The sequence below is a fragment of the Peromyscus eremicus genome, chromosome 9 (assembly GCF_949786415.1).
Source record: "Peromyscus eremicus chromosome 9, PerEre_H2_v1, whole genome shotgun sequence".
Lineage (NCBI taxonomy): Eukaryota > Metazoa > Chordata > Mammalia > Rodentia > Cricetidae > Peromyscus > Peromyscus eremicus.
Window position 1 is genome coordinate 58,377,684 of NC_081425.1, and position 26,025 is coordinate 58,403,708.

General features: G+C 45.3%; 1 protein-coding gene across 3 annotated transcripts; it reads left to right on the top strand.

Moving 5' to 3' along the window:
• The first annotated feature begins 218 nt into the window (after nucleotides 1-218).
• On the top strand, nucleotides 219-23,946 carry Mtmr9 (myotubularin related protein 9). 3 transcript variants are annotated; one of them, XM_059273494.1, is made up of 11 exons: nucleotides 229-323; nucleotides 419-1,034; nucleotides 3,010-3,118; nucleotides 5,351-5,476; nucleotides 8,619-8,792; nucleotides 11,885-12,102; nucleotides 15,555-15,716; nucleotides 18,051-18,192; nucleotides 19,455-19,675; nucleotides 20,589-20,740; nucleotides 23,260-23,946. In XM_059273494.1, exons 2-11 carry the CDS (start codon nucleotides 853-855, stop codon nucleotides 23,421-23,423), a joined length of 1,650 nt encoding a protein of 549 aa, XP_059129477.1. In that variant the 5' UTR covers nucleotides 229-323; nucleotides 419-852; the 3' UTR covers nucleotides 23,424-23,946. The 3 variants fall into 3 exon arrangements, with proteins under 3 accessions (XP_059129478.1, XP_059129476.1, XP_059129477.1); XM_059273495.1 differs by lacking the exon at nucleotides 419-1,034 and having other exon boundaries at nucleotides 219-323; XM_059273493.1 differs by having other exon boundaries at nucleotides 228-1,034.
• Nucleotides 23,947-26,025: the final 2,079 nt, after the last annotated feature.

The following is a 26,025-nucleotide window of genomic DNA, read 5'->3' on the forward strand; positions in this document are numbered from 1 at the left end:
AGAGAGGTCCAGGCTTTGCTACAGATTAACTGAACAGTCTCTGAAGTCACTGGAGTTTTGTCACAGGACGAGGGTTAATCAGTTCCTCTGTGCATTCTCCTTCTAGGTATTTATACGCTTTTCTCGTTTAACGTCATGACGCTCTCAGAGTCTGAGGCTTAGGTCCGTGTTCCTTCCAGACACCCCGAGGCTTCTAGGTCACAATCACTGCTTCGATCCTACCCTTGACATCTCTTCGTGGACCAATCCATGAGAATAGCCACCAGTTATAGCAAACGCCCAGAAGAACCCTTGAGGGGCATCACTCAAACGGAGGGCGGCAGGTCAGCTATGTCTTCTCGTCCCGCCTTCTCCGATAAGGAATATTTTGAGGACAAGGATTGTATGGGCAGAAGGTGAAAGAGTTTTTCCCTTGTAGGAACATAAAGTCATTGTTTCTGGCTGTGCTCCACCGGATCTAACAACGGACCAACTTCCGGTCCGTTTCCTATGTCTTCCGAGTCTTCCTCTACTTCTGTCCGTCGTCACTGTCGGGTGCGGGAACCAGCAGCTACTTCCGCCAGAAGTCCCTAGCGGCTCGGGTTCGGATGCCGCCCGACGCTGGGTTCTCCTCCTCCGCGGCCCGCCCGTCAGAGGCCGGTGGCAGCGGCTCTTACAAGGCCTGCCGCGAGGCCTTCGCTGTGGCCGAGTCCCCGCCAGCGGTGCGCACCCCGCAGGCCTTGCCGCACCCGCCCACCCGGGGCGGGGCTCGACCTCCCGGGCCCGCCCATTAGGGGGTGCCTAATCGGGGCGGATTAACCGCCTTTCACCTGGGGGAGTCGTTATCCCCCAGGCCGCGGCCGCCCAGGGACCATGGAGTTCGCGGAGCTGATTAAGACCCCACGGGTGGACAATGTGGTGCTGCACCGGCCTTTCTACCCCGCCGTGGAAGGGACTCTGTGTCTGACGGGCCACCACCTGATTCTGTCCTCCCGGCAGGACAACACGGAGGAGCTCTGGCTCCTCCATTCAAATATCGACGCCATTGACAAACGGTGAGCGCCCACCACACCCAGGTCCGCGAGCAGCCCGGACAGACGCTTCCAGGTGTTTTTTCTGGCATCCTCGCCCAACCAGCCAAACGATCCTTCTGAGGCCTAGATCTGAAAGTCATCTGCACGGGCTCCATGGCTTTTGCTATCCCTGGGCTAAGGTCTCAGGGGTATCATAGCAGTGGTCGTTTTGAACAACATTTAGTGTATTTTCAGTGCTCTCTTTAAGTTTTTTTTTCCTTACATTACATTCCTTGCATGTTCTTGCCATTTCTCGAATCATTATTGATTGTCAATCTCACTTCTCGTAGTTGTGATTGAATACAATTTAAAGCCCCTCCCCCTTAAAAATAGACATGTTCATGCATGTCAAGACTGGCCTAGGCCAGTCTTGAGCTCCCGACTCTCCAGCCTTGGCCTCCCAAGTAAGTGCTATAATTACATTTGTGTGTGTGTGCGCCACCATGCCTGGCTGTAGTTGTGTACATTGTCATTATTTTCCATATAAGCATTTTATTCTCTCCTTAAAAAAGTTAAAGTTCAGTAAGGTGATGCACTGGGAAGGCCGAGGCAGGTGGATGACAAATTTGACACCCACCTCACTCATGAACGGAAGACCCTCTCAACAACAACATCAAAAGTTCAGTTTATCATATTTCTTCTTATTTATTTTCTGGGTTGTTCACTTCCCACTGAGGGTAATCAGTCCTCAGCATTATTCAGTTTGCTTCTGAGAAGAAAAGGACTGACTCTTAAGGAAAGTATGAACTAATTTAATTTATCTTTATTTTCCCACTCCATACTTTAAATTGTTTTTATTTCTTTCTACTTATGTGTATATGTATGTATCTGTGTGTGGGTATATACACATGAGTGCAGGTGCCCCAGGAGATCAGAAAAAGGTGTCGAATCTCATGGAGCTGGAGTTACAGGCAGTTGTGAGCCACCCTATGTGAGTTCTGGGGACAGAGCTTGGATCTGGAAGAACAGAAGTGCTCTTCACTGCAGAGCTATCTCTCAGCCTCCCAGTCTATACTCTTCATCTGTGCAAGAGAATGTCTCAGAGTCAAACATTTATATATACTTTCACCTGCACTTAAATTCTCTGTCTTCTCTGTCCCGTGAACCCTGTGTACTCTAGGCAAGGGAAGGCAAATTGATTGTCCAGTTCACTATGAAGTATGTGTGACAAAGCAGACGAAATAGTAATTTGGAGTCTCTCGGTCGTGCATTTGTGTCTGGAATATTTTCAGTTATTTCTGGTCTTGTGTTTCTAGTAGAACTCTATTCTAAAAAACCACTCCTCGGTCCTTGCCCTGTCAGAACTGTCTCTGGTCACAGCAGTCCATTTTCCTAACAATTGTGATAATGTGCTGTGAAAGATTGAAATTTTGAATATGTAGTATATGTGGCATAAAATTGTGAGTCAATGGAATTAAGGATTGTGAGCATTTGATTGTTATGTGAGGTCTTAGGGAAAATTTGCCAAGCGTAGGATGGAACATCGCTGGAATAAGTTCAAAGAGAAACAACACAGGGCTCTTCTGGGTACGTGAACACAATGTATGACTCTTAGAGTTTGGGTCCATGTTTTAAAAATTGAAATGTCTGTGTATTCAACCAGTAAAATCTCAGTTGTGAAAGAGTTTTTTTTTAAAAAAAGAAAAGGATATGTGAGTAACAACACACTTCCTATTGCTTCACTGCATATTTTGGATGTTAAGATTTCTACAGAGATTATTCCTTAACGCAATCTGGTGGGTAGCGTTACCAGCAGTTTGGGCGAAGCAGCGGTAGGTCAGCCACCCATACCAGCAGCAGGCTCCTAGCCTCCTCAGTTCATCTTTAGTGCATAAACTTATTCAGTGGCCTCTCACGCTGCGCAAGAAAGGCTAATTCCTGACACTCTGTGTTCTGGTTCTAACCTATTCTCCTCACTGGTTTTCTTACCATTCACATGATTTGTAATTTCTTACAGATTTGTGGGGTCTCTGGGTACCATCATCATAAAATGTAAAGATTTCCGAATTATTCAGTTGGATATTCCTGGGATGGAAGAATGTTTAAATATAGCCAGTTCCATTGAGGTAAGTATTTTGCAGGCAAAAGTCTGATGGGGAAAGGGCGGTATTCTGCTTTCATGCAGCCCTTGTGTTTCTCTGGTCAGGTATTTGATCATGACCCCAGGACTGCTGGTGTAGGAAAAGCCCTTCCTGGTTTGTTGTCACACGAGAGTAACGGGACCGCTTACTGCACTTTCACTTTACACGGATCTCCTAATTCCATCAATTGCTTAGAAATTTGTGGAATTTCATGACAGAATTTCCATGAGTTCATATTGACTAAATAATAGATGCTGTTTCATTTGAGTGTGTATGAATTCTTGTTTAGAAAAAACCCAAGTATCATGTTTACTGCACAAATCTTGATACTTTCTGTGATGAAGACAGTTTGGGAACTGTTGTTCTGTTTCAGTGGATTGCTTGGAAGAACAACCTATGTGAAGTGTTAAGCCAATGAAACAAATACAGCTAGTTGGATTGTGGACATGGTACAGAGAATGGATGTGATCTTCCTGAGTGTAGTGTATCTTTGGAATAGACGCAACCCTTGAACTCTGAGCAGTAACTCTTAATACTGTGATTGTTGTAATGTAGTTCTTCTATTAGTGTGAGGCCCATGAGTGAAGTACTTAATCTCTTGCAAGTAGTCTCCTGTTATAAAATGAGGATATCATTACCTGCCTCTTAGGGCTGTTGTAAGATTACATTTGTGGGTATATGTAGAATTTTTAGTACAATACTTGGCAAATGGTAGCTGCCATTGGAGGGTCCTTCTGTGAGAACAGTTTCATGCTGAGATTTTGTGGTAGAAATAGCCACGTCACATAAAGTTCATTATCTTAACCATTTCTCGGCTTACCGTTCAGCTGTGTGTCAGGAGTATATTCACAGTGTTGTGTAACAGACTAAAGCAGGTGACTGTCACCAGCAGTTGTCATCTGTGACTTATTTGTTTTCCTCCGTTCACATTAGATGTGTTTGTTTATGCTTATATAAAAGTTTGGAACATTGCTTCAGGCTATGCTTGAGAAACTTCGCGTGGATAGTTTAAAGTCTCGGTTGAAGGCTTCACACTCCTTTTTCATCTTCTGACAATTTTAGGATACGCCCCAATTTTAAATTGCCTTATTTTAAATCACTGCCACTAAATTGTGTCAGCTGACTCTGTGTTTAAAGTAATTTCTAGGTAATTATAGAGCTAGCTGATTTTTTTCCTTATATGTAACTGATTTATTTTGGCTTTATGTTTTAAAAGAAAAGTGGGTTTAGCTATTAAAAAGGAGGAAAAAAAAGCCTTAAATCGATGACTACAATTTTGTTTGGTTTTTTAACAAGAAGTAGAGGATTGAGTGATGTGTTGCTAAGGAAATGACACACAAACCTTCCTGCTTTTGCTAAATTCTACTTGAGAAAATGAGAGAGTAAATTGAATAGTCTGCCATACATAGTTGTCACTTGGAAGTATGATCTTGACACGGCTCTAATTCCCATCGTGAATAAGGAAGCAAACTGAGATAATGTTTTGCTATTTAGACAAAGGAATGTGTGGGCTCACTTTGGTTGGGTATACCCAGTGCAGCATAAAGATAGGACAATACCTAGTCATTGGCTGATCCCTTTAGGGAGGAGGAAGTGAGCATGGATGCAGCTTCTACAGATGTATGTCTTGTAAGAACTCAGTTTTATTGTGTGTTGCACTGTTGTTGCCTGTTAGATGCCTTATCTCCAAGAAGACTTCTAATAAGCCTGTGAAGTTTCCTCCATTGAACAGGCATAGGGAAGCTATGTGACTTAACCACTGTGTAGCTGGGATTTGGAGCTTGAAGGCATTTCTGATGCTTTTTGAGGTGACAAGCAGGCATACATTTTGAATGACTTAGTTACTGGGTTTTTAGCTGCGACTCTACTGACTAACCCAAACCTCCTTGTTCCCCAGGGCCCAGAAATTCTTGGACATTTTTATTGAGCTTTCGACATTTGAATTGTGTCAGGAGACGTTACTTCATTAGGCACAGCCTGTTGTGTTGCTTGTTTCGTTCAGGCAGCACTTGTTGAGTGTGGTTGTGTGTCAGGTGTCTCAGATGCTGAAGTGCAGATGCCAGCTGCAGTCAGACTGTAGCTGCGTGTAGAGATACGGCACTGGAGACCTGTATTGGGCTCCATCATTACCAGGTCCTGTGTCCTCACTGCTGCTTTGTTAGAATGCTTTCAGTTGCTTTCCAGAATCTTTATCTTTTATCTTGATCTGTCCTCTAGGCATTGTCCACCCTGGACTCAGTCACCCTGATGTACCCTTTCTTCTACCGACCCATGTTTGAGGTGACGGAAGACGGCTGGCATTCCTTCCTTCCTGAGCAGGAGTTTGAGCTCCACTCCTCCGCTGTAAGTTAACATTTGATATTGTGGGTGCCAAGAATGAACCCAACACCTTGTTTTGCTCGTGAAATGACCCTTTCCCTTTGAAGGCTGCTGAGATGGGTTTGGGCTCTCCTGCCTCAGTGTAGAGTGTGCGCTGGCTGTGGGTTAGCCTTTTTCGTTCCTGGTGGTCATTTGGCCCGGGTGTTGGTGGAATTGCTGTAGCTGGGATGCCTTTCCTTCCAATAGATTAACATAGTCCGGGCTTTTTTAAATGTTTGAAAATTACATTTATAAATATTTTAAAAAATAAAAATAAAACATTGTTTTGCTTAAAGCTACTCCTGGCATACTGTGAGTTAATTGGTATGTGTCTCCTGAGTAACAACTTAATATGTACTAGGTTTTGAGCCACTCTTCAAAAGTGTGTTGAGCCTACAGCATGCCTGAGATGGTACTGGAGAAGCACCTAGCTTGTGTACTGCTGGACAACGCCTGGCCTGGTCTCCAAGGCCAGCTTCCTAGAGCTGGGTTTTCCTTATTGGCTGTTTGACTTCTCCTATCGTACTTCTATAAATGGTCACTTGGAATCAAGACATAGAGATTAGGGTGCCATGTAATTTGAAGTGTAAAGTTGTCCATGGTGGCAGAGGGAAGTAGAAAGGGAATTTTATGGTCTTGTTACCATTGAATATGGTGAAAATATAGTTTAGCCTAGAGCTTGTTTAAAAGATCTGTATGAAAGACGAAAAGTTAGCAGGTTATGAAAAGCATGGGGTGAGGGGGAGCCAAAGGCTCCTGGAGGAAGTGTCTAAAGCAGAAGGGAGCCAGAGTTTGAATCTGCTAAGAAGGGGAAGAGCAGTTTGTAAGAAGCATCCTTCAAGTGTGAGAAGGAGCAGTCTGGAGTCTGTGCTCATAGCTTACTGTTCCTCCTGGACTAGGAAGTAAGCAGCTAGAGTGTATGCTTTGCAAGGTCAGGAACCATGGGGTGTTTATTCCCATTCAGTATTTCTGGCACATGACCAGCAAGTGGTAAGGATTTGTTAGGTGACTAAAAGAATGTAAGACTGTGTGTATCTATAGAACAGGACAAAGGATGGCAGGATATTGTGTCTATCCTCTATCATTAGAAATTTGGAACAGGCGGCGGTGGTGGTGCACACCTTTAATCCCAGCACTTGGGAGGCAGAGGCAGGCCAATCTCTGAGTTCAAGGCCAGCCTGGGCTACAGAGATGGTTCGAGAACAGCTAGAGCTGTTACACAGAGAAACCCTGTCTCAAAAAAAAAAACAAAAAAACAAAAACAAAAAACCTTTATGAAAGACAGGCATGTGTCTTGATCTGTAATCTTTGGAATGCTGGGGTTTCTGGTCTTTTTTGTTGTTGTTGTTGTTGTTGTTGTTGTTGTTGTTTTGAGCTTGTTTTGTTTGTTTGCCAGCCATAAAATTCTCTTAATTATAGTATTAGCCACTTCTGATTTTCAGTTATGCCCCACCCCCCACCCCCTGTGATATTTAAAGAACAGAGTCTTTAAAATAACTATAAAGAGACCTCATTACTCTCATTTGGTGGCTTTGTCTAGTGGTCAGCACGACTGTGGCATTGATGGTAGCTCACACCCTGACAGAAGACCATGTTCCTGTAGGGGAATAAGCCAGAGGAAGGAGCCTAAGGTGATCAGAGATACAGGAGAGCAGTGAGTAGGAGCAGGCCTGAGAAGAGGAGCCTTGACGTGTGTGTAACCCAAATCTCTGGCTGACCTGCATGCAGGCTGGAAACAAAGTGAACTTGGAGCTGAGCCCCCAGGCAGCACAGGTGTTCAAGTTCACAAAGCTAGCCAAGGTCTAAATGCCTCTAAAACAAAAGGTACCTCCTGCGCCAAGCATGTCCACATTCACAGGGTCTATGATGCAACCAAAAGTAAGTCAGAAATGTCACCATTCGGCCAGAGGAAAGAGTTAATAGGCACTCACCCCAAGGTGACCCAGATGTCTGAATCCTCACACAAGGGTTGTAAAGCAATAATTAAAACTATGAGAAAGTGCCAGGAAGTGGAAACAACAATACAGTCATCAAGTGGGAGCTGAAAAGATGGCTCGGTGATTAAGAGTGCCTGCTGCTTTTCCAGAGGACCTGACTGGGTTCTAGCATCCGCATGGGGCAGCTCGTAACCACCAGTAGCTCAAGCTCTCAGGAATCCATGGTCTCTTCCAGCCTCCACAGGTACCTGCACACATACTGCACACAGCTACATGTGCACACAAACACCAAGTAAATCAATAAAAGCTAGAAGAAAGTAATTAAAATTGATCTTTAAATAAAAAACATTTCTACTAAGTTTCACATTTTAACTTAATTTTCTATTAATATAAGCCAGGGTTGATATGTTGGTCCAACTTGAATTTATAGGCACGTACTGAAATTTGCACATGTCATTTTGTTTTTTTAGCTGTAAGATGTAGTTCTGCTGTTTGATGGTTTCCTGTCATGTGCTTCCAGGACTTAGAAATGATTTCATGACACACAAGGGCTCTCCAGGAGTGTGTCCTTGTTTCCTGTCATGTGCTTCCAGGACTTAGAAATGATTTCATGACACACAAGGGCTCTCCAGGAGTGTGTCCTTGTTGTCTTGAGAAAGATGAGCCTCTCTCACTACATTCTTCCTTTTCTAGCAGAAGGAACAAAGGATTTGCTATGGCCAACATCTCTACTCCAGTAGAGCGTTCTAGAATGTCACGGTCTGTTGGTACTGTGTTAAGATGACTGTTACCTGAGCAGTATCCCGAAAGAGTGAATGGGCTGATGTTGGCCATCATAACCACGGACATGCTTTGCATATGTAACTAAGGGGCAAGACCTGTCTTATGAAGTGGAGAGTGTAAGCTGTGTTTTCTGAATCACAGTTAAACTGATAGAGGAGCTTCCAATACAGTAGGTGTTGGCCTGCCACAGACATCTCTAGGAATGCTGATCATTAGCCATGCCAGAAGCTGGTGGAGCTGGCCTGAAGACTGGAGGTTTTTTTCCTCCACAGTACTTGAGTGTGGGCTAGGTGTCCAAACTTCCTGCCGAGTGGTTTCCCTGGAAATCGTCTCCAAAGCCTTTAAACCTTAGATGCTTTATGACACTGAGATGTTTGCCTAGCTTTGAAGTACTGTGTGTTTTTCAGACCAGTGAGTGGAGACTGAGCTATGTCAATAAGGAGTTTGCCATCTGTCCTTCCTACCCACCAGCGGTCATTGTGCCCAAGTCCATCGATGATGAAGCTCTTCGGAAAGTGGCAGCCTTTCGACATGGGGGACGCTTCCCAGTACTGAGCTATTACCATAAAAAGAACGGCATGGTGAGTGTGAGGGGCGCTGCTCTGCTGATAGGCATGGCCTAGGGTGGGTGGGTTCCTTTGCTTGGGAGTGTTCCCTGTTCTCTGTGCCTTTTGGCTGAAGTCATTGGCCAGATCATTCCCACTACTACATCCCTTGTGTAAACTGCAGGGCACCAGGAGTGGGATGCTTTTCTGAGGAGGATGTACTGAATACTTTCAGTACTGCTCAGCTTTTGAAAAGTTGGATTTATCTTCAGAGCACAGTGTGAAGGAAACTATGTTTATTTAATGCTTGCTGCAATGCTCTTTAAGACAGAAGAGTGACGTTTCTCCTCCTAGAGCCCTGTTTAGGTGTTTATTGTAATTATTCTTACCAAATTCCCATGTGAAAGTTGAGTTGAGCAGACACTGATTCACAAGAGAAAAAAATGACACATGCCATTTACCCATACTTTAGGAAACTGGGTAATTGGGGATTGCTGAGACCAGTGATGTCTTGGGTTCCTGAGCTCTGACTGGGACAGCCAGGGAATGAAGGAAAAATGGATGCACATGTAGCAAATGTGGGATTGGGTAGGCTGCATAGTGTGATGGAGCGCCACCAACTGTGCTGCAGCTGGAACCTCAGCTTGTTTATTATGTCCAGCATGGGGGAGGGAAGGTTGTGCCATCTCTCTAGCCTGACCTGGAGGCAAGGCTTTGTCAGTTTCCTACAGGTCTGTGGCATTGGTCTTTGACACATGGCCTGCTCGCATTAACAAGACACTTCACACGGGCCTTCCTCGGTTTCTCCCAAGGGATGCGTCAATCTAGAGTTTGCTGGATGTGAACTTTCCAAATGACTTTCTGCTCTCCTTCATCTCTTTAGTTTTCTTTTTTTTTTTTTTTTTTTTTTTTTCCGAGACAGGGTTTCTCCGTGTACCTTTGCGCCTTTCCTGGAACTCACTTGGTAGACCAGGCTGGCCTCAAACTCACAGAGATCCGCCTGGCTCTGCCTCCCGAGTGCTGGGATTAAAGGCGTGCGCCACCACCGCCCGGCACCTTTAGCTTTCTGAGACAGGGTCTCACCATGTAGTTGTAGTTGTTCTAGAACTCTCTGTAGACCAGGCTGACCTCAGACTCACAGAGATCTGCCCCCCAAGTGCTGGGATTAAAGGCTGCACCCCCATGTCTGGCACTTTCTCCTCTCTTGCTTACACTTTGCTTCCCATTCTGCAGCCCATATTAACCTAGACGATTACGGCTGTCTTCCATTGTCCTTTCCCACGGGAATGTGAAGGAGGACATCAACGGGACAGTTTTAAAAGTTTGCTCTTTATCAGCAGGCCACCTGTCCTGCTAGCAGTGGTATTGCTCTTCAATTTATATTGTACAGTGTTTTAACAACTGATACTAAATGGTGGCATCAGTATAAAATAATTGCCGTTTAGTCTAAGCCAAACAATAGAGTCTGCTCAATGTGACAGGGTGGCAGGGTTCACAAGCTCCTGCAGTCCTAAACAAAAAAAAAAGGCTCAAGCCGATGCATTTGAGAGCCTGGGGTACATGGATGCAACAAAGCAGGACTTTAAAGTTCTGTGGTTTCAGATGTCACAGCTTTATCTTTAGGGCTTACAGATCAGAGGTTGGCCAAGCCTAGTGGTGAATTCTACAAGGCTTTCCTAGAAGTCACCAGGATGTTGGCTCAGATACAGAGATGGGCAGTTGTGAGAAACAACTTAAAATGGAGGAAGAATGTGTTCTGGCTCACAGATTCGATGTTTCAGTCCACATCCTGCTGGCTCCACTGCTTTGGGCTTGGGGCGAGGAAGAACACCATGGTGGTGAGAGCGTGGGAGGAAGAGGCTGTTGACCTCAGCAGAGAGACAGGAAGAAGGGGCCAGGGGCAAGGGATAGCCCCTAAACACATCCCCAGTGACCTGTGGACTCCAGACCGGCCTCAAATTTCCTCTGCTTTCCAAAATCGTAACCACAAGCTGGCCACGGGTCATGTTGAGCTGTTTTGGAGTAGTAAGAGCGTGTAACGATGGTTTCCTGCGGCAGCACCAAACCATCCCCAAGAAGAGATTAGTGAAATAGTAGTAATTTCTTGAGAAAAGCTTAGGAAGCAAACCTTTCAAAATATGTAGATGGTAGTCTTTGGAGACAGGCAGTCTCAGAATACTGGAAGGATGGCAGAGGGGCAGTGGAGGATAAATAATAGACAGGCAGCTTTCAGAACATTGAAAATGACTCCCCACACAAGGGTGTATATAAACTTTCTATTTTGTGTTTCTCTGTAATTCTTACCAGAGCCTGCCAGCCCCACGTATGTGGAGTTGAAGTTCACTCTTCCCTCCAAGATTCAGTAATGGTAGTCTGTCAGATAAACTGATATAAGGGGAAGTCCATGTGGATTTTATCCCGTGTCTAAGTGTGGGGCATGAGACTAAGAACTGGAAGGCAGAATTGTCAGAAAGAAAGGTGAGAGCTTTTGGGTTGGTGGGTAGAGAAGGCAATGGGCAGCTGGTTGGGGTAAAGAAGAACATATATATACAGTCAGCCAGGCTGGTTGTTACATAGATGAAGCCTCCCTGCTGACAGCCTTGTGTGGTCCTCTGCCAGGTGTCAGACCCCAGTGTTTTCCTCCAGGTTGAACAGAGGGACATGAGACAGAAAGTCTCTACCTGCTTTCCCTGTTGCTAAGGACACGTGGATGCTTCTTTTTGTAAAGTGGAGGCTTTTCAGAACCATTCCTGGGCCTGCAGAGGTCTGCAGTTTATTTGAGGTGTGGGATATTTTACTCTCCTACAAAGGCTGTTTACTGACTCTTAGGCTATTGTCTTCATCACAGGACCAGATCTACTGCGGTCAGTTCATGGACTAAATGAAGTACAGTGCATGATCATTAAGAGGTGATGATAGAGCTTACTGTGTTTGAGATAGCAGGAAAACAGTTGTACTAAAGTGCAAGGCTTATCTTTGTTTTACAGGTGTTAATACATGCAGCATTTTGTGTATGGCGTGCTCATCAGAGTCCATGACAGAGTGCCACAGGTTGTTTTCAGGAGAACCCCTATCCAGCTCCTCAGAAACTTCAAGGACCTATTGACTTGTTGCCTGTGTGCTTCCAGGTGATTATGCGAAGTGGTCAGCCTCTGACTGGCACCAATGGGCGGAGGTGCAAGGAAGATGAGAAGCTGATTAACGCCACCCTCAGGGCAGGAAAGCGTGGCTACCTCATTGACACCAGATCACTGAATGTGGCCCAGCAAGCTAGAGCCAAAGGAGGGGGCTTTGAACAGGAAGCTCACTATCCTCAGTGGAGGAGGATTCACAAGTCCATTGAGAGGTAAAGAGGCCAGCATGGGGGGCACTCCCTATAGCTGATTGCAGAGGGTGATCCTGTAGCTGTTCAAAACAGAGATCACAGCTACTCCACATAATCGAGGGTCTGGAATGGCTGGACAACCTAGTGTGGGCTTCCCTGCCCCATCTGCTTTACTAAGGCTTAGTGGATGAAAAGGTGTTTGTCAATACAAAACAGCATTTTCACCTCAAAGGAAATAAGAGTGAGTTTATTCTTGAGCCAAATACAGTGACTTGGCCCAGAAACACAGATTCAGGTTGCCCCAAACAACGTGTTCTGATGTGGAAGTGGCTTCATGAACTTTTCATAGTCACAGGATGAAAGACATCAAGTAAGGCATTTTCCAGATACACTGGTGGGAACATCAGGTAGGTGGGGTACAGCAAACTGGGGCTCTCTGCTAGCAGGTCTCAGTGCTGTCTGACAACATTCTTAGCTTTGATGCTAGTGGATGGTACTGATTTGCCAAGTGACTGCGCTCCAAAGTTTTACCAGTGGTTAAAGGTTGGGTCAGACAGAGATGGGCAGTGGACGGCTACTAAAGGGACAAGAGGTCATCAGACATACTTTGAATTTGCAACATTCCAACTCCACAGTCTCAAAGTTCAAATCAGTCAGCCTTGTGGTCCTTAACATAGGTGTGGCTATTTTCTGCAAATTAGTTCACACTGTTGTGTATGAGTGCTATTTGATTCAGCTATAGACTGAGAAATGATGAAACAACATATCTACCATCTCACCTGCTTGTCTGTGGCATGAATATTTATGTCTCCTCTGTCAGCAGTTTTCAGTGGTCCTGTAGCTGCTGCAGCTGGGGTCTGTAGAACCAGCCTCCCGGGTTCATGGCTTGCAATCCTGAAAGCATAAACCAGGAGGCCAAATATGCTGGAGAAAAATGGTTTTTAAACCAGAAGAGAAAGAAGGAAAGGTTCCTAGTTCATTGTATCATGGCTGTGGCAGTAGTAGGACTTTGGGAAAGTCATGAGACAAAGCCGGAGGTCCATAGGTTTGTCAGTTTGTAAGGGCTTTCCTGGGAGGAGGGTGGCTGGGCTACCTCCATTCTTGACATGGGGGAGTCTACTGTCTAGGCCTAGGTGAGTTTTAGCATTGTCTTTCCTTCTGTTTCGGGCAGAATGCCATTAGAATTTTGTAAGGGGTAATATAGAGTCTGTAGATTGATTTGGGTAGGAGGGTACTTAAACCATTTTCCCAGCCCATGAACATGAGGTCTCTTTCCATTGATTTGTGTCCACATTCATTTCTTGAGCATTTTATAGCTTTTAGTATACAGATCTTTTACAGTCTTGAGTAAATTCACTAAAGTAATCTATTCTTTTTGTTGTTCCTGTGAATAAGTGAGATTTTCTTTTCTTTAAAAAAAAAAATTTTTTTTTTTTGAGACAGGATTTCTCTGTGTAGCCCTGGTTGTCCTGGAACTCACTCTGCTTACTCTATAGCCCAGGTTGGCCTCAAACTCACAGAGATCCACTTGACTCTGCCTCCCCAGTGCTGGGATTAAAGGCCAGCACCACCACCTGCCCGGCCAGATTTTTTTTTTTTTTTTTTTTTTTTTTTTTTTTTTGCTGGAGTCTTTAGAATTTTTCTATTCATAGGATACTTTTGTTTGCAGAGAAACAATTTAGCCTCTCCCTTCCTGACTTGTTTGGCTTATTTCTTTCTGTTCCCAGTTGCTCTGGCTAGTACCATGATGAAAACAAGCATTCTTGTCTTGTTACTGATCTTAAGGAGACACCTTTGACTTCCCCTGAGTATGATGTTGACTGTGGGTTTGTACATGGCCCTAGTTGTGTTCAGGTCCATTCTTGCCGTAGGTAATTGGCTGAGTCTCTATCAGGAAAGGATGCTGACTTGTCAGTGCTTTCTCTGCCCTGTTGAGATCCTTGAGGTTTCTACCCTGTGCTTTGGCACGTGTATTGATTAGTTTGAGTTGTGTCCTTGTGTATAAGGGTTTGGGGTCTGGGTGGTGTCCCTTTAAATGTGCTGTTGAGGTCGGTTTGCTAGTGTTTTGATGATTTTTACGTCTGTATTCATCATTGGCCAGTGATCTCCTTATTGTTCTTGTCTGGCTTTGATATTAGAGTTGGGCCAGTAGTAAATTCACAGTGCTCTCTTCAGGGTTTTGGAAGACAGGAAAGGACTGGTATTTAGTTTTTTAAGTGCTTGGTAGCTTGTGAGGCCTTCAGGACCTGGGCTTTTCTTTGATGGCAGAGTTTTGCTTTTCGTTACTGGTTCGTTTTTCGTTAACTCATTGTGCTGCTCACATTTTCCATTTCTTCCTAACTCAGTCTTAGCAGCTGCTGTTTTCCCAGAATTGCGCTCATTTTTTAGGGTTTCTACTTTGTTGGTGTATAATTGTTCACAGAAGTCCACAGTCCTTTCTTTTTTCTTCCTTTTGAGACAGGATCTCACTATGTAGCCCTGGCTGGCTTGGAGTGCACTATGTAGATCAGACTAGCCTCAGACTCACAGAGCCCCTCCTGCCTCTGCCTCTGAGGTACCTGGATTAAAGCCATGCCACCATGCATACCCCTATGATCCTTCCTACTCCTGTGGTATTGTAGTCTCCTCTGGAATTTCTCATTAGATTTGCTTGAGTTTTCTCTCTTGTTTATTTAGTTTAGCCAAAGAGTTTTTTATTTCATCCAACTCGTGTGTGTGTGTGTGTGTGTGTGTGTGTGTGTGTGTGTAGCAACTGAACACAAGACTTAAGTATATTAAGCAAATGAGCTCTAGCTTTCATTGAATTTCATAAGATAAGCAGAAAATCTGTGCTGGATAAGCACAGATGAGCCTCCCTAGATAGCAGTCTTTTTCCCTTCATCCCTGTGTTCTCCCAGTGTCCGCTGCTGCCAGACTGGCAGAACAGATTCGCTCCATAGAGTTACAGCTTCCTACAGTAGCAGCTTCAGAGGTTTAGTCTCCTGGAGCCGCCACCTGCTTCCTCCTTGTGTTCCCTCCACCTGCTTGCTTCTCCTCAAAGGAGGCTTTATGCCTTCTTCAGGGGGTGGTAGCTGGGGGGAGGGGCTTGGAGCTAAGATGGATAGGATTGGGGTCTGGTCTTGGGTGTCACTGCTGAGACCTGGATGTGTAATCTAGATCATTCAGCAGCTGTAGGGTCGAAGTGTAAGTTGCCCTGCGCCCTGGGATTAGGCAGTCACAGAGTGCAGTGTCCTGGCCTCTGCCCTCCCAGGTGACCCAGCTGTGTGGAGTGGGTCTCCTCTGCTCAGCAGGAGCGTTTTCCAGGAGACGTGAAGCATCTACTCATAGTGCTAAGGGTCCTTTGGCCCCTTACTCCTCAGGCTGCTCTAGCAGTGGGAGTGGCCTAAGCGGCCTTGCCACTGAGTGCGCTGGAGACATTGGGGTTTGGTTCCTTGTCACTCTGTTTTATCTCTCCGTTTTTCTTGTTTTAAAAGATACCATGTTCTTCAGGAGAGCTTAATCAAGCTCGTGGAAGCATGTAATGAACAAACCCACAACATGGACCGATGGCTCGGCAAGCTGGAGGCCTCCAACTGGCTGACACACGTCAAGGAGATTCTGACCACTGCCTGCCTGGCGGCCCAGTGCATTGACAGGTAGCATGTGTTTTGCCTTCCTGGATGGGACTCACACTGATGGCCAGACATCGTTCTTATCCAGAGTGTCCATAGAGTGCATCAAAGTCCATTCCCACTCCATAGCTTCCAGATGGCTTTATCAGTATTGTGCAGGGGTGGGGGGTGGGGGTCTGCTTACAGTTACTGGTAAGGGTGTGTGGGTCTGATATGAAATGACCACGTCTGATGAGTGAATGTGATTAGTGTCCATGTACGTACCTCTGATGACACAGTTTTTAAGTACCACGGGTCTACTTTTTCTGTGAAATCCTTAAATTATGAATTTGCCATGAAAAAGATTGAAAGGAAGTTTTCCTTGTAAAATCAGTGGAACGACACTGTCATACAGTGTCGTCGTCCTTTCTCCTGTGCTGGATTTCTCATCCTAAAGTGCTGGGTCTGGATAGTCCTCCAGTCTCAGCTGGGAAAACCTGCTGTTGGCCATGCGGTTTGCCAAGTCATTTCAGTATTCACTCAGTTAAAGCCTCCTAACCCTTGAGACTTGAGGCAGAAGAATGAACAGAGGCAGGAGGATTGTATACATTGTTGCAGAAACATAGAGCCTTTTAAAGGAGGGGATTCCCACTGAAACCATAGGTAGGTGTCAGCACAGTCGCTGCCTCCCTGGGTAGCACTTGAAACATTAAGAGTTAGGGGAATCCATCCTTCATTTTTTCAAGGCTGGAGTGAGTTGCCTAAGATCTTGTGCTCAGTTAATAAACAGGCAGAGACCTGGAGCAGAGGTCACAGCTGCTGCTGTTCTTTGTTTGGGCTAAGGTTAGGCTTTAGCCAGTCAAATGGGAAATTAAAGACCAGGGTTCTGTGACAGGAAGCCAACAGCTCAGAAGACTGAGTAGCTGACATGGATGTTTCTGTTTCTTTTAGCCTAAGACTACCAAATTACTCCTTATGTCATGAGTACAGAGGTGTTTTTTCTCGGTGTCTTACTATCCTAGGCTAGCCTAGAACTTCCTTTGTAGCTGAGGATGACCTTAAATTTCTGATCCTCTTTGCTTCTACCTACCAAGTCCTGGGATTCCAGGAGTACACCACCACATACAGTTTATGCGGCACTGAGGATAGAACCAGGGCCTTTGACGTTCCAGGCAAGCTGGGCCACATCCCCAGCCTGGCTGCACCTCCATGTCTACCCTTCCAGCAATAGTAACAGGACAGTGAGAGGAAGGCAACCCAGGGGCCGCCTCCTTCAGTTCTCCAAGAGCTGGCTTCCCTTTTCTGATATGTTGGGATTTATACCGCAGTGAAAAGTGGCTTTATAATCAGTTGTTCAAAATGCAGAAATAAACCTTAAGGTCAGAGTAAACAGCACTCACAGTTCAGAGATACATTCAATATGTATGGAAGCCACAAAGTATCTGTTCATACTCTTTAGCATAATTATTAGCTGTTCTAAGAATGGGCTTATATAACCTACCATTGGTAGGGTCTGTTGTTCATACAATAAGAGCTCCAAAATAATCCCACAGACAAGTACATCAACCATAGTATCACAAAATATATAGGGCTAAATAGATTATAATTTAATCATTTAATGGAATATTATATAGCTATTATAAGTAGTTCTAAACAAGGCATAAAACATAGTTAATGTTTACAATAAAAGTGAAAATAGTGGGAAATTGTCTTTCGTTATTACTATATAATATGTAGGTACATGGGAAAATAATTGGCAGTAGATCTGAAACATGAAATGCCCTTTTTCCAAAATTTTCTTTACTGTAGTTTCACTAAAAAGGGTGGAAGAAGGCAGAGTGTGTGGCTCATTTAGATATCTCTTTAAAATAATGGGGTTCCAAGCACCCAGTAACTCTTATGGGCAGGGGTGTCATTGCCAGCTTATGGCAGGGCTGACAGTTGTATACTTTTGCTTTTTCCCCCGCTGCTTTGTACCGCAGAGTATATAGTTTAGGACTTGTTTCTTGGGTCCGTTACGGTTGGTGAAGGCTGATGGGGGCAGCTGAGTTCAAGGTTGGAAAGGTCACTTTAATGCGTGTTTATGTATAGGTTTGCTGGGAAAGGTTTGTCTCAGCTCCTAAAGCCGGAAAGGCAGGTACCACTGTGACGGGACTGTTGTGTCTGTCCAGGGTTGGAGGGCCAGCTGGAAGGACTCTTGCTGTGTGAAGTTTGGGATTCACTGTGGCCTCCTGTTTCCCTGGAGACCTTCATCTGCCAAGTCCCCCTCATTTAGACTCCATACCCTACTGACAAGGCAGGGCATGAGACTGAACACTCTGTTGATGGAATGTTCGTCCTTACGGAGTTTCCCATCTGTGCTCTGGGATTTCCTCTCAGGGAGGGAGCATCGGTATTGATTCATGGGACAGAAGGGACCGATTCCACACTGCAGGTGACTTCCCTGGCCCAGATCATCCTGGAACCGAGAAGCAGGACCATCCGTGGCTTTGAGGCCCTGATCGAGAGAGAGTGGCTGCAGGTGAGGAAGCTGCTGGGTCAGAATGGGACTGCCCGTCATTGAGATTGAAGGCTCAGTTTGTGGTGCTAAGACTATGAATGAAGTTTGGATTATTTACAAATTTTAAGTTGTATGTTCGATTTTCTGGGTCAGTTAATCCACCTCCACACAAATACGTGCTTAGAGTCAATATTATCTTTCAGTTTCTCCACCCCATGTTGTTTGTTGAACTTGGCCTGTGTGCATATAAGCAGGCGATCAACACTGAGCTGCAGCCCCATCCCAGCACCTCTCTTGCTCATACGGCTCACTTAGCACTTCCTTCACTTTCGTAGCTGTGCAGGTTGAGCATTCCTAATGTGAAAATCCCAACGCTCCAGAATGCTGCCTCCTGACCTCCTGTGGTTGCCGCAGTGGAAATGGAGGTGTAGAAGAGACTGCACAAGTCACCCTCAGGCTGTGTGGATGAGGCGTGTGCTGTGTGACTTTGGTTCCATCCCCAAGTATCTCGTGCACATGCACATTTTCTGAAATATGACAAACCCTGGAGCCCAGCGCACTTCTGGTCCCTGGTGTTTTAGACAAGGGATCCTCGGCATGTGCTTTGTTACCAACAAGGGAAGCAGAACGGATGTAAAACATAGACGGTCTCCTAGAAGCTGAGTACAGATACAGAAGCTTGATACATATGGGGGGAGGGGGCTGTGGGCTGTGGTATGACCACAAGATCGGACTTGAGCACATTCTGCCTTTTGTCCATCCTGCTCCAGCCTACACACTTCCTCTAAGATCCAGTGAAATAGCGTACTTTAATGATGTGTTTGAGACCTAAATCTCCTTTCACACATGAAGTTGATCCATTCCCTTCGTGTCCTGTCTTTGTGCTTAAAGACTTATCCTGTTCATGTATTTCTCCCTAGAACACAACACTGCTATATAATTTCAACATAATGCTAACGGTTAACAGACAAGCCTTGGATTATGTGGGAGTCAAGTCCAAGAATTTTATAAATCGGTCATTAAGCTCTACCTTTCATTGGATGTCTGAAGGATGTTTGCAGTTCCCATGTTCATATCCTCACTACACAGCTTCACGAAGGGTTTGGAAATTGTAATTTTTCCTTAGTTGCAGAAGGTAGTTATTTTAACCCAAACACTCATCTAGACAGGAGCTACCTTGGTTTTCTGGTATTCCAGTGGCTAGAAATGCCGCTGTGATTGTGTGAACTAGTGTTCCGGGTGTGATCAGGGCAGGACCCTCACATTTCCATCTTTCCCACTAGGCTGGCCACCCGTTCCAACAGCGCTGTGCACAGTCAGCTTATTGCAGCAGCAAGCAGAAGTGGGAGGCGCCTGTGTTCCTCCTCTTTCTGGACTGTGTGTGGCAGATCCTCCGGCAGTTCCCTTGCTCCTTTGAGTTCAATGAGCATTTTCTCATCATGCTCTTTGAGCATGCTTATGCCTCACAGTTCGGAACATTCCTGGGCAACAATGAAAGTGAAAGGTGGGTGAGCTCACACCGCGTCATTTCCTAAAAGAGATTGGGATTTGGGTGTATGTGAATGTTTGTTTATAAGAAGGTGGAATCTGCTGTTAAGTACAAATTAAATTACATGAAGTACAGATGTCCTGTGAGCCAAGTGCATGCCAGGTGAGAGGGAACCCTAAGCTTTTTGCTGCTGGATTCAAATTAGTTGATACACTACTTAAAAGCTTTGAGCAGATTAGCCAGCCGTTTTCATGTTAATGTCTTGATGTGTGACCACAATTGTGTGTATCTGGGGGACATGTTATCGTATAACCAGGTATGCCCTCCATCCACTTCTGTACTTCAGAAGAGTGAGATCAGAGAAGCTGACTATCAGAGACACACAGCTAGTAAGCCATCCAAAGTGTGGCCTGGGGCCACACACTTAGAGATGGCTAAGCAATCAGAACACATTCAGCTTTTGTAGAGGACCCAAACCGTGTCCCTAGCACTCTCACTGGGCGGCTCACAACTGCCTGTAACTCCACCTCCAAGGAATCCAACGCCCTAACTGCACTCATGTGCATGTAAGTATGTGTGCATACAGCTGTATATATCAATAGCTGTATACTCAAAATTAAAAACTTGAAGAATAAATCTTTTCACAAGTATAACCTCAATACAGGCCTTCTGACTCCTGTTATACCTAGAAGCTGTCCCCAGGTCCCGAGTGACAGGGCTGATTCACAACCCCGCCACTGCCGGGTTACAGAAGAGAGTTCCCCAGCAGATGCTCCTGACAAATGTTTTCGTTCTGAAGCATTTTGTTTCTCTACTGAGCATCTTGTTTTCTGTCACATGGGGAGGAGGAGAAGTCCTGTAAAGAGGAGCACTGAAGGGTGGGTGTTAGCCGTTGATGGATTTAATGGTGATTTTCTTTTTTGAGCAGATGTAAGTTGAAGCTACAGCAGAAAACGATGTCTTTGTGGTCATGGGTCAACAGGCCCAGCGAGCTGAGTAAATTCACCAATCCACTCTTTGAAGCCAACAGCCTGGTCATCTGGCCTTCTGTAGCTCCACAGAGTCTCCAGCTGTGGGAAGGTAATCCCCCACCATGTGCAGAGATTCACCCACTCCAGGCTGTGCCCGGAGCTTACCTAGGGTCACATGCTGCAGTAGTTGGTATTTGAAGATGGCCAGCTGGTGACCCACCGACGTGTGTGTGGGTGTTGCTGTTTCCTTAGTATGGGCATGGCCTCTCTTCCATGGCAGCTGACTAACAGGCAGAGATTAACAGGAATGCTTTGGTAGGAGTTGGTAGGTAGCTGGGACATGAATGAATTTTAAATTCCTCAGGGAAGATTTCATCTATTTCCTTTCTTAAGCTGTTAATACAGTTAAGTGAGTGTTAAATGATAACACACAGTTATTCTAGTAGGTTCTGTAAGTAGATACAAAATGCCATCAGTGGGAGCTGTAAGTGCGGCTGTTCATGTGGAATAGCAGTTCATAATGCATTTCTGAGTGTGTTCTAAAACAGCTTCTTACATGTGCAATTATTCAGACCACTGAAGCTAATCTCCTTGAACACCAAAGCTTGTTTTTTAAAAAAAGACCAGAACTCACGTAAAGTATGTTAGACGTTTATTCCACTGGGACAGCAAAAGAACCGTTTAACTCGGTAATCACTTGGAAGACAGTAAGTGCATCTCCGTGCATGTTTGCACTAAGTAGCGTAGACACAGGAAGACCGTGTTTGGTAAGTTCACCTAGGTTACTGTGAATGCCCCTTGTTAATTGCTTCTAATGTAATGTGCTATCAGCGTAGCTCATGTATGGAAAGTGATTTCCTGTTGTGAGAGGCTTTCTCTAACTGGTTTGCCTCTTGTTCCTCTTGGTAAGTCTGCCGAGGGCATCCTCCTCCTCAGGCTAGATGCCTCTTCCCTTCTTAGAATTTGGGAAACTAGATGTCCCTAGCAGTGTCTAGGTTCCCTGAGCAGGAGACCTGTGCTTTGAATCTGTGAGGGAGTTTGGCTGCCCTGAGCAGAACCTCTCTGCTTACTCTTTGGATTGTTGTAGACAACCACAGATCATAGAATAAGTAATTTCTTAAATGAGAGATTGCCACTCTGCTTCCTTTTTAAAGATCTTGGGGATGGTGAAGTGGCTCGGTGACAGCCTGGGTTCTGTCCCCAGCGTTCATGTGGTGGAAGTAGAGAATCCACTGGCTCTGGCAGCTTGTTCTCTGATGTACACACACACACACACACACACACACACACACACACACACACACACACACACACCATCTAAATAAAATGTAATAAAAATTTTTACCGTTTCTGAGGCAGTTTACTTAAAAGACACTGTCGTACTGAAATGAGAGGCCAGCTGTTTGACACACATGCCCAGTCTGGAGTTGGGTGGCCTGAAATATGGTTTAATGATTTTACCAACCCTCGGTGGGAATTTAGAGATGAAGAGATGAATTTAGAGATGAAGGTGGAGAGAACACAAACAGAAAATTGCTGTTTGTTTCTATCTTAGGAGGCATTAACAGTGACTTCTAATTGAAGAACAGTAGACTGGGTAGTTGTGAATTGAAGCACCAACATGACCAACTTTCTCTTAAACCATTGTCCTCCATGTCTGTGGATTCCACATACACAGGCAGAACTAGCTATGGTTTGGAAATTTAAAGAAGTTTGCTTTGTGGCAGGTCGGTTTCTTGTTCTTATCACCTGAACAGCCCACTGCCACACGTGTTTACAGTGTTCACACGGATTAGGAACAGACATCAGATGCTTGTGTGCACAGGTTAGAATCCAGCACTCTTGTGTGATGGAAAGGGTTCAGGATCCAAGAACATGATACTCAGAGGTGATTCTGGAACCAGCCACCTGAGGTGATGTCGCCCTTTCAGTCCATAAGCTGGGGATTGTTGTCTAAGGAGAGGAGCAGTTGCCTGTGGAGTTGGAAGATTGAGTAATGGTGGCGGCGGAGTGACTCGAGTCATGGATAGTTCAAGTTGAGGCTTAAATAACAACCCGTGCCTCTGATGTTTCTGTCACCATCACTTTTCCTTGAGAATGGTTTCACTCAGGCAGCCAGCCTCCCTGACTATGAAAGTGAAGACCATGGCTCTGTAACTTGCCTGCTTATTTTCATGAGTATGTGACAACAGTGTTTTTGTTTGATAACCTGTGAGCATGTCTATGACAACAGTAGTTCCCAGATACTGTGTGGATTCTTTCAGTAACTGAGGAATCTGTAGTTTAGAGAATCATGAAGCACAGAGTGAGCCAGGTGTGATGGTGCATGCCTGGAATCCTGTCCACTTAGAGACTGAGACAAGGATCATGGAGGAGCATGAGTTTCAGGCTAGCTTGGGCCTTTGAGTGAGACCTGTTTGTCAAAATCAGGAAGGGCTGTAGCTCCATGGTAGAGTATTTGCCTGGCATGTGCAAGGCCCTGGGTTCAGTCTCCGGTGCTGCAAAACAAAAATGTAAACAAATGCAACATGGGTCGTGGAAGAACGAAGAGTAGTGCACAGTTCCCAGTGGCATCAGGTTGCTGCTCCCAACCTCTTACTCCCTCTGTTTTCGTTCCGGACCCTACAGGCATTTTCCTGCGCTGGAGCAGATCCTCTAAGTATCTGGATGAAGCATATGAGGAGATGGTTAACATCATTGAATATAACAAGGAGTTACAAGCCAAAGTCAATATCCTGAGGAGGCAGTTGGCCGAACTGGAAACAGAGGATGGGCTACAGGAGAGTCCTTGAACGATCTCCCCACCTGTCCCGAGGACCTATCTAGGCCTGAGTCCGTCTCTCCCTTTGTTTGCCCCTGAGTTCACTGTACACAGTAGCCTTGAACTTGGCTATAGGTGTGGGATCCTGTAACATGGCTTTCTCAGCACTGCAAGATGGAAGTCACTAACACGCACTAGTATGGCCTGTTAGGCCCTTTGCCGTGGGAGCAGAGGTGCTGTCACATCACTAACTGTGACACCCATGCCCTGTGCTGTCCTCCATCACCACTTTCTAAACAGTGGTCCAGACTAGTTAAGAATCCGTCTAAAACATGGGCCAGACTTTTCTGAATTCAAGTATAGAAGTGGTTTTTAAAACAGAAGTGGTTGAGAAGCCAGACTTTTGTGTTTAGCACATCATCCGGCCCCTACTCCCCACCCCCAGGTATAAAATAACCATTCTCCTTTAGAACAGTTTTGGGCTAACAAAGCCTATTTTGTCAAGAAGGAAAAATCAGAATAGTTTTTTGTGATAAATCATTCTACAAGGGCAACAGGTGTGGTCCTCTGATGATTTCATTAAGAAAAGGTAAATTTACAAGTAGACACTAAAAGTCTGTGCCATAGAGAATTGAAGTAGGAATTCCTCACTGGTAGCCATCTGCTACCATTGCATTGGCTTTTTAGGTTTCTGACTGTGCATACAAAAAGTGCTTTGAGTGATGGGTGTGAATGAAGCCGTAGCTTGACTAGAATTCACTTTTAGAACTATGTAACATGTACAGAATCCATAAGCTGCGGTCTTACTGCACTGGTTGGAATCTCTGTGTGACTTACTTACTTTTAAATATTCTGAGTTGACTTGTGCCACAGCTAGACTTTGATGTCAACTTGAACCATTTGTAAGTCTGTCTGCCGGCTTGTTCTTTCTGTGTTAGGCAACCAGGGCTGACTGGAGTGGGAGGCTGGGCAAGTGGCTCCGCTGTTTGAAACCTTCTTCCCGTGTCAGAAGCAGTGGTGCAGTGGCCGCCTTCGGCTCTGGGTGCTGCATCTCTGTGTGCCTGTGGCTTAGTGCTTTCCAGGTGGCCGTCTCATGGCACTTGCCGACTGCTCGCCATTGCAAGTGCTGTCCTTTCTAGAAGAGGACAGTGGAAGTGTGATTAAAGCCATTTCAACTTCACCTGTATCTAATCATTTCCCAGGACCCTTCTTCAGAGTTGTGTATCAAGGTGAACATAGAACTGCTGGAGGTGGCACCTCTGATTCCAGCACTTGGGAGGCTAAGGCAGGATGACTTAAGTTTGAGGCTAGCCTAAGCTATATAGTGGGTTCCTGGCTAGCCTGACCTACAGAGTGAGACTGTCTAAAAGACGCCAGCAGGAGCTGTGGCCCCTGCTGAGTATCGGGAAGCAGCCACTGCTTTCCACCTCCAGTTGCCTTGCCTCTTTCTTGCTCCTTCCTTCCTTCCACCTGTGGCAGAAAGTCGGGAACCAACCAGCAGTCCCGATTCTGCTGGTGGATTTGTCTACCGCCACCTCCGAGCTCAGCTCTGTTCTTGACCTGCTCTTTGGCTCACTGATGAGCAGAGCACAAGCGAGACTTCCTTGCTGTAGGTCTGTTTTATGTGAATTGTCCATCTTAGTTCAAAGAAGAAATTGCTTGAATTTCCTGGGGCTGCTCAGTCAATAGCCCTATCTGTCATTCTGCCGCGACCCTGCATGTTTTCTCCTACTGTCTCAGCTATGTGTGAAGGAGTCCTTGACTTCTCAGCTGATGGACCCATAGGAAAACCATCTGGAGGGTTTTTCCTTTGTGGTTCGTTAGAAGTGATTCCCACTGCTGTGGAGCAGCCTTAAGGCTTCTGTGCACAGAAACTTGGGAATTTATTATGCTTAGCTAGGGAGAGATCTGCTGCCCCGAAGCCCTCCACTGTGTGCCTGTCTCCCTTAGGAATACTTGGTGTGCATCCAGAGTCATACCAGTGGTTTCAGTTCCTTTGCCTGCTTCCTTTTCCCATGAAACAGCAATCATCAGTTTTTGACAAGCTTGCATTTTAGTGTGGATTTATAAATAGAGATTATCCAAATACCAGCTTCAAAAGCAAACCTTTGTATCAGTCCACTTTCCAAGGGTCATTTAATAATGCAAATATGAGTTTCCCTAAACTCAAGAACTCAGTCAAACACAGGTGTGTTATCACTGTGAGTTGGGGGTTTGATGGAGTCACAGTGTCCACACCCTTCCCTTGGGTGCAATGAATAAATACAGAAGCTACACTCGGGAAACTGGTTCTGTGTTTTGCTGAGTTGCTTGAATAACTGTGGCTCTAAAACCTTTAGTGAAGAGGATGGAGGCACAATTCACAAGCAAGTAAGGCCGTGTAGGGTTCAGTACTAATCAAGTGAGCCCTCAGACTCCTGTGTACCCACGGTCTCTGCTTCCATCTGAGGGGGATTTCACAGTGCAGGCCATAGACGGAGTATCAGAGGTCATTACTCTCCTTCGTCAGCCGTGCAAGGAGGCTTTGGTTACGTCAGCAAACCGGAGCTACTTGATCATCTAAGAAACCTGAACCAACTTTGTTGGCAAGACTTTACAGTGATGTCAGTAATCTTTTTATTGTATACCATGAA